Genomic DNA, 11,079 nt, shown 5'->3' with positions numbered 1-11,079 from the left:
CATCTTTTCGGTGAAATGAGCTATTGTTCTAGGGTTGTAATTGTTAATTTAATTGATGAACTCCAACACGACTGTCCATAAATCGACTTGAGTTGGTCTAACTTGACTTCATAAGGGCAAGAATAAATGGATGGTTTTTAAATATTCTATTTTAAGAATTTTTTATTTTAAATTTTTTTTTTTTTTGAAACCTCAATTTTGAGAATTTAAAAAATAATACTTCGTACCTTTTAAAGACAAAGTTGACATTTAATAAGAGTAATTACTCTGTATAATAACAATAACTTATATGAAGATTTACGGCAATATTTGTTGTAAAAACTATACTTTAGTTGAATTCCGGTAGTTGACTAAAATTTCATAACATTGACTGGCACACACAAGTATAGCGTAACTATTAATGACATTTTTTCCCATTATTTTTCACATTTATTATTCACTCACTTCATTTCTCTTCTCCGTGTTCTCTAATTGTTCCTCATTTGTGAAGTGCAAAAGAAAAATTAGTTCAAACCTCATCAATAAGCACCAAAAATCAAAATTGTTTACTTTGAACTTCAATTACAGTATCGCAAATCAAGGTAATTCTAAAACCCTCTCTTCATCTCTTCACAATATTCCTGTACGAAAATTAAGAAAAATAGGGTTTAATTATTGAAGCATGTTTAATTGGTGAAGTAGCCGTCAAATTGGTCAAATTTCTATCAACCAACATGTTCATGACAAGGTACAAATCTTAAGTTTAAGTGTGGATTTCTAATTGTGAATAGGAGAAATTTAATTAGCCTTCAAATTAATCATCAATGGTCAATTTGGGTGAGTATCGAGTAACATCGGCGCAGGGATATAGAAGAAAAAAAAAAGGAGAAATGGGGTAAAGAAACAAAAAAGTCATGTAAAGGGGCAAAAGGAGGGTATGTAATTGAGTTACATCATACTCACGTGACAATCAACGTCGTCGAGGAATTCGATCAACTATCAGAATCCGACTAAAGGTATGTTTTTACATCAAAATTTGCTTTATAAGGTATTTATATTCATTTGTTTATTAGATAATTTCTCACAAAAGTAATATATGAAGTATTAGGTAATTTTCACGTATTTTCCAAAGAACAAATTAATTATTTATATCAATTAGATTTGTTTTTGTATGACCATGATGTCCTCTCAATTTCTCATGTACTCCGTAGCATATTACAAGAAAAATAAATTATTGATAATTGGAATGAGCTATTTACATAGCAATTAACTAAGAGTGAGGGATAGCTCGAGTAGTTAGAGCTTCTCTCCCGGTTCCAGGGGATCTTAGGATCGATTCTCAGCTCGCCCTTGTGGCTCTCTAAACACCAAAAACATAGCAATTAACTGGAAGACATAAGACATGAGAGAAAAGGTAGTAAAAAGAATAAAATAAATATGTGAAAAACAAATCACTCTTACCACCATATTCTCTAAACAATTAAATTAAACGAATAACTACAAATCTACTTTAATCATTCTTTTCTTTACCAATTGTATATTTATTGTTTTTTATTTTGTTTTCTTAGTTCTTATATCATGTTATCTTAACCCAAATTCTCCCAAATTTGAATTGTTTTTACTTAATAATTTTTTTTTTACTGCTTCGCTAATAGATTTTAACTTTAATGTTTACTTATTTTTACTATTTATCATAAAAACTTAACTTATTCTCTATGAGTTAAATTTTATTTTATTAAACATAAATTGTATATGATGAATATGAGTAATTCCAACTATAAAATTCGAAAGAGTTTAAAGTTTGAATATGAGAATTGTTATCTAGAGCTTAGATCAATTATAGAACAATCAAATCATTAATGTCCTCTATAATTTTCTCTTTGTATATAACACCATTGATTACGGATTACTCATCAAACATGGAAGGTAGAATATGCACCTTCTATGAAGCTAGAAAAATCTATCACAACCCTGCCAAATTGCTCTTATATAAACTACTTTCTCTGTTTCATTTTTATTACTTCACTTTCCTAAAACGAAAGTTTCAAATCAATTGCACACTTTATAGTTACGAAATCTCTTTTCTCAAAAAACAAAATAATAACAATAATAATAAATAAACCTCTATATCTCTTTCTTACCCCATGAGTCCATTTTTTTTGTTCTCTCTATCTCTCTCATCTCCAACAATCAACAAAGATCTCACATTATCCAAAGTGATACAACTCAAAAAATTAGAGAAAGTAGTAATGTTTGAATAAACAACAATTGTTCCTAGATATAAAGTGGTCCATACATATACAAAAGAATGGAAAAGAAAAATCCTAACTTTTATACTTTTTTCTCCTAAAAATCGAACCTTCATTTTATTCCTCAAAAATCTAACCTTTATACCCCCACCTTTTCCAATAAATCCATTTGACCTTTAACCTGTTAAACAGGTTTAAAAAGTTTTTTTTTTTTTTTATTCTCCTAATATCCTTTGTCACTCCACTTTCTCTCTCCCCTCTATCCTCAAAAACAAAAACAACTCAACAACCCACCAATTCCTCTACCACAACAACCAGTACACCACCAATACAACCAGTACACCACTAACACCACTAGAACATTGTACCACCAACCACCATGACACGAAATCCCGCCATAACCACCCTAAACAACTCGCACCAACACCACAACTCGTAACCCACTCACCACCACAAAAATTTGAAACCCGAACCCAGCCAATTCACAGCCACAACCAAACTTAACCACCTCGCAGCCACCACAAAACCACCCCTTACACACCCTCTCACCACCACAAATGCTAATCAGTTTTTAGGTTTTCAATTTCGAGGAGGATTGTCGGCTGTAACTAGGGGAACAAGAGTCGGCAACGACTTTAACAAGGGAAGAGAATCAATCGGCGATGGGTTGTCAGAGAAGAGAGAAGAAAGAGAAGTAATGTTTGGGCTCAGCGTGGCTAGTCGGAGTTGTTTTAGTCAGACCCGACTTTCAACTTTCTAGGGAGATGGACGTCGCCATCAATTAGAGGACAACTAGGCGCGGACAGGGAAGCCGTGTTGTGCGTCGGCAACGACGGGAAAAAGGTGGCTGACTAGTGAAGGTGGTGGTGTTTGGCTGGTTTTTGTTTTATTTTATTTTATTTTTTGTTTTTAATGATTAAAAAATTAATTGACCTATTAATAACTAACACGTGGCATACAACTTGAAAAAGCTAATCATCATCTGGCAATGAATCTATTGGAAACAGTGGGGTATAAAGTTTAATTTTTGAGGAATAAAATAAAAGTTGAATTTTTAAGAGAAAAAAAAAGGCAAAAGTTGGATTTTTCTTTTCATTTTTCCTATATATATACAGTATTATCCTAAAATAACTATGGAAGTGACTGCAATTGTACAAAAATTCCCCTGTTATATATTTGTACCTAGGAAAACTGGGTTCAACAATTCTGCTACAAAACCAAGTTGAATTCATACATACATCAGGGAATCTCTTCAATGGAACAGACAGACAGATATAATTTTACAATCACATCACATAATGGAAAAGCTAGAACATTCCACTTGATATAGCGGATTGTTTCGAGCCACACAAAGAGCTTCAACTTTTCATTTTCTCAGAATCACTAATACTGGTTATGTACTAAAGGATGCAAACAAACAAAGAAAAATTACACATCAGAACAAGACTATAAAGGTCAAACATCAAATCACAAGCATTCGCAAAAATGGCTTCCAATGTACATTACCCGCATCTGCTCCACCAAGTTTAAGTAACATTTAGCAAAAGGTTATCATAAAAAACTGGTTCCAAAATGGTATCGCATTATAACTAAGCAATTTAGTAAAGACCTCAGAAGCCAAAAATGGACAAATTTTCCTGACTACATAAACAAGGCTGTCCAGAGCAAAAGAAATTCTATCCAAAAGCAGAGCAGATCCCCCAAGAGTTTATTTGTGCACCAGCAATGAACGACCAAACGGGAATACCTTGACCTGTATACAAAAAGAACATCTAAGGTTTACCGCACAGGCTGCTGGTTGTAATGGTTCTTCTCCTTCTTCTTTGCAGCAGCAAGCCTTGCACTCCTTGCAGCAGCTTCCGATGCAGCAGCTTTCACCGGAGTCATCTCTTTACTTGATTTCTTCTTCTTTAAAGCAGCCACTCTCTTCAGGCGTTCTTTAACATCAAGCGAGGATGAGTCCTTCTCTGGCTGTTCTGTTCCAGCCGTATCATTTGGCTGAGCAGCGGCCTCCGAGCTGTTAGTTTGATCTTGAGCTTCTTTGGAAGCCTTGTCCTTCTTCTTCTTCTTCTTTGCACTCTTAGGCTCTGAAGCACCACTATCCTTCTTCTCCCCATTCTCTGAATCACCTTCTTTCTTAAGCTCCTCTGTTTTCTTCTCTTGTGCAGCATCTGCGGAAATCATATGAATCATATGAAGAAACAACTAGTGGTTTTAAAAGATCTGTGAAACCATCTGCTGCAAAAATCTTACAAAAGAAACAACTACTGGTTTTAAAGATCAGTGAAACCTTTTCCCAACAAGCCCACACATCAAGAAAACAAGAAATACAAACATTGCCAAGTAGGAAATCAAACACTCAAACATACTTCGTCCGTTCCCCTAAGATTGCAACACGGGGGAAGACAGGGGATTTAAGATGAGGAGAGAGATAGAGAGAAATAAAGATAGGGGGGGACTCAAATGATGAGGAGAGAGATAGAGAGAAAACATGCATATATAGCAATGTTGCAATATTTGTGAAACTTCCTCCTACCTACGGTAATTGATGCAATATTTGTAACACTTTCAAATGGTAATTGTTGCAATATTAAAGGAACGGAGGAAATAAATAAAAAATTGAAAAGGTCAACACATACATGCCAGCAAAAAAAAAAAAAAAAAAAAAAAAAAAAAAAAAAAAAAAAAAAAGAACATCCAAAAAAATTGAGCATGTCACCATTTCTAATCCCCAATCCCAGTTCATGCCTACAGTCTTTAAATTCTAAATAGACAACCCATCCTCTTTGGTTATCAGAAACCAAAAACCAGTACAATATCAAAATGACACACATAGCTAGTAACTGCTCAAGAAGGATTAAGCAACCATATCTACTTGGTTTGCAACCAGCATTTTTTATTTCATCTCTCCTTCCTCTCTTAGGTTCAATAGAAGCCAGTTCATCTGTAAGGATACTAATTAGTAAAGATTGTAAACTGCTGTCCACATACCTTGACCATTGCTGCTTTGAACTCCAAAATCAGCAAGAAGGGCTTCTAGCTCCTCGAGTTCCTTCTTCTTCCTTTCCTTCTTAGATAGCTGTCTCTCAGTTTCTTTAGGCACAGGAGTTTCAGGAGCTTTCTTGACCACTGGCTCTGAATGTACAGGAGCCTCTGTCTCATGATCATGCTCATGTTCATGCTCTTCCTCAACCTCTTCATCACCTAGGTCAAGCATATCATCTTCACTTTCACTCTCCTGATTTTCAAAGAAGAAGGCATCAGTTATCAACATTGCGGTTAATAAACTTAATGAACAAAGCAAACAGCAACATTACAAACAAAGACCAGCCATTACCGACACTTAAGAAAGCAATAAATCAACCCAAGTATCACAAATTGAATTGTACATATCGCAAGTCTGAAACTTTAGATGAAGCAAAAAATGTAAAGGGGAACAAGTACTCTGTAAAAATGCCAAGTTACATCATCTTCAAATGTTTTTTTCCCTGAATAAATGTGGGACTTCCCTATTGATAAGCTTTTCATAACTTCATTTTTGTCATGCTATCTTTGCTTAAGAACTAAGGGGTCATTTGGTTGGATAATTTGGAATGTAGTTGGAATGCATTCCATCTATTTTTTTGTTTGGTTGAGTTTTTTTTAGTAATGGAATCTCATATCCAAAGGGTTGTAACTCCTCCCCATACCTATGAAATCCCATACCCACCTCTCCCCCTAAGATTCAAAATCTATTCTATTAATGAAGTAAATAATCCATTCCAACATCAAAACCAAACAACTTTAGACTACTATGGGTTTCAGAATCCATACCTTTCGAGTATGAGATTCCATACCAATCCATTCCAATATAATAAACTAAACACCCCCTAAAGAAGCCCACGAGAGAGTGATGCAACTAATTCATGGAATCATCATATCATGTGTTGTCGTTATAGCACCATAGATGGAGTAATACTTCTTTTGTCCTTATTTTAGTTATTTATTTGCCCCATATGACTTATCACAATCTTCAAGACACATCTTAAATCATGAATATCTCCAATTTTTAGTAAAAATTGTTGAAACTTGATATTTTTTAAATACACATTAAAACAAATATAACAAGATCCCACATAACTATATTATACTAATAAATTAGCGAGAATTCATGGTCGAAGTTGCTAAAGATTGACCACCAAAAATACAATGGGAAACATAAAGGGAAGGACGAAGTATTAAATTCCCTCGATCTTATGATCCTTCCGAAGAAATCAATACATTTTCGTCAATGAGGCTATCAATGGCACAAATATTTCTAATCAACCTATATGGGATTATCAATAGCACAAATATACCTTAATAAGACTATAAATGAAAAATCGACACAAATACATAGTAATAAACTAGGGAGCAAAATTCCTTCATAGTTATTAGTGAATACTAACAAGTAACAACATAAAGGTATTTATCAACCACTTTCTCTCGAGTAGACAAAAGTACATGCCAAAACTCCTGGAATTTTTTATTGTGGCAATGGTACAGCGTAATGTAAATTATACAGCTCCCACAAAAAACAATTTAAGTCACTTTTTCCTCATAATAACAGTTTTCAGACCATCTGTTACGCCTTTATGCCTTAAAATCAACTAGCAATCCTTATACAAACAATGAACAAAATGACATTTCAATATCATAACTAATGATTTCTGCTTAATATCATAAGAAAAATTTACACCAGATAATGACAATATATTCCCAAAAAAGTGTTGGCCACCAAATTGATTTGACTAATCACATTCCATACCAAACTAATTCAACCAACAAAATATAATAATACAAACAGAAACTAATGCCACAAATCATTGTCTGCCTAAATGTTATCCACATAATATCAAAACAAAATGCAACAAGTAAATTACCATACAATTCAATAAAAAACAAAATTTCATCAGGCAAGCAACATTTTAATGATTCCAAATATAAAGAATACATCAGTAATTCAACCACAAAGGACAAGACCAAACCTCTGCCGGGGCAGCGGCCTCGTTGCCAGGCTGAGAAGTGGGGGCACCCCACACGGACGGCAGCGGAGCCGTGGTGGTGTAGTAATCATCGTCATCTTCATCGTCGACATCGGCCCAAGACTTAGCATTCAAAGGGGCAGGTTGCCAGAAAACCTGAGGCTCCTCCTGCTCCTTTGAAGGAGTCTTAGAACTCTTACTGCTGCTACTCTTGCTCTTATCCTTGTTCTTCTTCTTCCTTAGCGTATCGAGCGCGGCGAAAACATTCGAGTTGTTGATGGTAATTGAAGCTTCGTTCTTCCTGTTTCCTCCACCCACCATTTTTCTCTCTCTTCTTCAACGTTTGAGGTCAAATTTTACAGCCAAATAACTTATTTTATTAGCAATTTCAACAAAAGGTTATATCTTTCAACAATTGAAAATTCTGGGGGTTTCGAGTAAAGGATCTACAACAAGTTTATTTCTTCCCAAACTATCAAAATCACCGATAAAACAACAATCCCTAAAATTTACGACGACAAACGTCAAACCCAGATATCAAATTTCACAAAACAGATTAAAAATCAAAAGGGATTTTAATAAAAAAAAAACACCTAATTTTCTTTACAAAATAAAAAAATTAAATAAAAAATCACAGGAAAATCGACGAATTCCCTCAAGCCCAAACACTGATTAAAAACATAGGGATAAGACAATAAAAAATTAGGGCTTTAATATAATCGATTCTCTCTAATTAGATGCTCGATTATTAAGAAGACGGATTGGATTGATGAGAGAAGAAAGTGATGCGATAGAATCGGGGGCTGAACGAGGTTATATGTTTTTTTAGGGTTTGTGAAAAAAGGGGGAAATCGATGGTGAATAGGAGTTATGAGGAGGAGATGAGTGGTGAGAGATTATAAAAAGGGGACAACCCAATCAAGGAGAAGAGAAGAAGATGCAATGTTTTTAATGTGAACTAGGATAACGTATGAGGTAAATAAATAAGATCACTTATTTACTACGGTTGCGGTATAAGTTGCGGTTTATGTCTTATTTCAATAAAAAGTAGGACTATAGGAATAGTTTTAGTTCGATTAGGTTTGTCCTAATTTGAATCGGTTTGAATTTGGTATATTTTGAATAAACGTCTTGCTCTCACAAAACTTTTACACTAACGAAATAGAATTAGCATTACTAAGTGAGATTTTTTCATCTTATTTTAAAGTGAAACAACTACTTTTAGACTGATTAGGTTTGTTCTGATTAACGTAATTGGATTATCATTATTAAGCAAGATTTTTTTCAGCTTATTTCAGAGTGAAGTACAGGTAGTTTTAGATTGATTAAGGGCATGTTCTCTTACTTTGAAATTCAGTTCAGCTCAGCTCAGTTCAACTCCTAATTTCCTTCTCTTATAAAATATTCAATTCAGTTCAGTTCAGTTCAGTTCGGCTGAGTTCAGTCAATGAGAACAGGCCCTAAGTTTGTTTTAAACTTTTTTTTTTTTTGACATCAGTTTGTTTTAAACTAAATCATCTTGATTCAATATAGATTGAATTAATATCTCGCTTTGATAAAACTTCTACACTAATGTAATTGAATTAGCATTATTAAGCGGTATTCTTTCCATCTTATCTTTTAGGAAAGTACGAGTAGTTTTTGTTCACTTAAGTTCATTCAAATATGAGTCGGTCTTGGTTGAACTAATATTCAACTTAGATTAAACTTCTACACTACTGTATTCCGTATTAGATCCTAACATCTTTTAAGTGGGACACTCCCCGTATATTCTGAAGTTAAGCAAGAGTAGTTTAATTCGATTAGGTTTGTTTTGATATGTGTCGTTCTAATTCGACCTAACTCGATTTAATATCCTAAACTAATTAAATTTTCACACGAATGTATTAGGATAAACGAATGGAAGTTTTTTTTTCTTTCTTTTTTTCACATGTTAGGTTTTTTAGATGGTAGTTTTTATTAAAGGATGGTATTATGTTTTAGATGGTAGTTTTTTTTTTACAAATATGAGAGGGGTATTTTGGAAAAATGAAATTTATCACCCAAAACACCCTTTCACTTTATATATAGGATAGGATATATACCGTCTATTATTCTTGAATTTAAAATTATGTAATCTATCTATACTTAGTATTTAAAAACACAAACCATAATTTTTCATATGACACATGTCATTACAAGTCACTCACTACCACATATGACATATGTCACCCCTTTTGATTTTTTTGTTTAAGTCTTTATACATTCTATAACTTGCAAATTCAATTAAGAAAATGAAGTGTTTCATTTCCATCATAATAAAATAAAGTTGAACCAATTAATATACATCACATAAACATATGAATTGAATTATATAAAAGTTGTCTTTTCAACTAATAGACTTAAAATATAACTTAAACCAATATGTCATTTCATATCCTAAAATCTTCATGTATATATATGTATCTAATAAATTCCTTTATCTTTTTCCACAGTTCTATCCTCATTCTTTTTTTTTTCTTTTAAGTTTTAGCAATGAAACAATTACTTCGTATTTCATATCAAAAGTTTCAACTATTGAAAAAATACCTACATATGAAATAACCTAGATAAGAACCCGTGCATTGAACGGGCCAAAAGGCTAGTTACATATATTGAATACTAAAACTAAGCTTAGGTGAATAATTTGATTTTTTAAAAACTTTGCTAAAACTCATAACTCAAATTGGTTTGAATTTTTTTTTTTTTTTTTGGTGTGGTCTAATATGATTGAAAAATATAAGTGATACATTTTATTGCCATGCAGGAGTATTGATATAAGCAATTTTTTTTTTTAAAAAAAGAAAACTTTACTAAAACTCATATCTAAAATTTATTAAATGTATGTATTTCGCATCTTTCTTAAAATAATTTCAAAGCTTAAAAAAAATGATTCAAGCATATCTTCAAGAAAATAAAGAATATACATATAAATAAATCAATCAAGTATATATATATACTACTAAAAGCGAATCTAAAGGAACACTTGACAACATATTATTAAAAAATTCCCGCCAAAATTACTTTCTAAAAAAATCGTCATTATATAAAAATAAAGATTGCATTTAGATTATGACTTTTTTTATATAAATTCTAAAATAAACTTCTTAGGGTCTGTTCTCTTACGTTCAGCTCAGCTCAGTTCAGCTCAGTTCAGTTCAGTTTAGCTCAGTTCAGTTCAGCTCAGCTCCTAATTTCCTTCTCTTATAAAATATTCATTTCATTTCAGTTCAGTTCAGTTCAGTTAAATTCAGTTCAGTTCAGTTAAATTCAATTCAGTTCAGTTCAGCTCAATTCAGTTTAGTTCAGCTGAGTTCAGTCAATGAGAACAAGCCCTTTTAATATCAACTTGCACATTATAACTATAAATATTTTCTCTCTCACATGTTTTAATTGTTATAATATATTTCGTGCACTATTAATTTTTATATAATTATATTATTATCATAATTATTCAACAACCGTGCATTTGCACGGGGTTTAACCTAGTATAAAATAAAAAATAAAAAAAAAACATAGCATTACAAACACATTAGAGCAAGAACCAAAAAAAGAAAAAAGTTTGGAAAATGTTTGTCATCAATTATTTATTCTATGATAATGTGTAATCTATCATATGAGGAAATAATTATTTACTCTACTATCATGACATTGAGTTATCTTAAATATAAGGAAACAAGATATTTTTTATCTATTTTGATAATGAGTGATCTAAATACAAGGAAACAAATAACTTGTCTATCCTTTTTTATTTTTGAAGAAATAAATAATTTGTCTATCTTATTGATTGTTTATACCTTATTTGATTCTCAATTTCATTGATAATTATG

The 11,079-nt window shown here is 32.4% G+C and overlaps 1 protein-coding gene across 1 annotated transcript; it reads right to left on the bottom strand.

Annotated features, from left to right (window-relative positions):
• Nucleotides 1–3,656: 3,656 nt before the first annotated feature.
• On the bottom strand, nucleotides 3,657–8,211 carry LOC110723094 (hepatoma-derived growth factor-related protein 2-like). The gene is made up of 3 exons (XM_021902389.1): nucleotides 7,235–8,211; nucleotides 5,220–5,466; nucleotides 3,657–4,399 (listed from the first exon to the last, which is right to left on the bottom strand). Exons 1-3 carry the CDS (start codon nucleotides 7,550–7,552, stop codon nucleotides 4,008–4,010), a joined length of 957 nt encoding a protein of 318 aa, XP_021758081.1. The 5' UTR covers nucleotides 7,553–8,211; the 3' UTR covers nucleotides 3,657–4,007.
• Between the last annotated feature and the right edge of the window lie 2,868 nt (nucleotides 8,212–11,079).

Source organism: Chenopodium quinoa, unplaced genomic scaffold (assembly GCF_001683475.1).
Source record: "Chenopodium quinoa cultivar QQ74 unplaced genomic scaffold, ASM168347v1, whole genome shotgun sequence".
In the NCBI taxonomy this organism is placed as follows: Eukaryota; Viridiplantae; Streptophyta; class Magnoliopsida; order Caryophyllales; family Amaranthaceae; genus Chenopodium; species Chenopodium quinoa.
This window is presented reverse-complemented; position numbering and strand designations above follow the sequence as displayed.

What these genes read in the sequence shown, in the direction of transcription:
- LOC110723094 (XM_021902389.1), bottom strand. Translation starts at nt 7,552, where the DNA reads ATGGTGGGTGGAGGAAACAGGAAGAACGAAGCTTCAATTACCATCAAC. An exon ending in AGGCCGCTGCCCCGGCAGAG is followed by an intron (nt 5,467 to 7,234) that starts GTTTGGTCTTGT and finishes TTTGAAAATCAG; the next exon opens with GAGAGTGAAAGTGAAGATGA. An exon ending in TCAAAGCAGCAATGGTCAAG is followed by an intron (nt 4,400 to 5,219) that starts GTATGTGGACAG and finishes TGATTTCCGCAG; the next exon opens with ATGCTGCACAAGAGAAGAAA.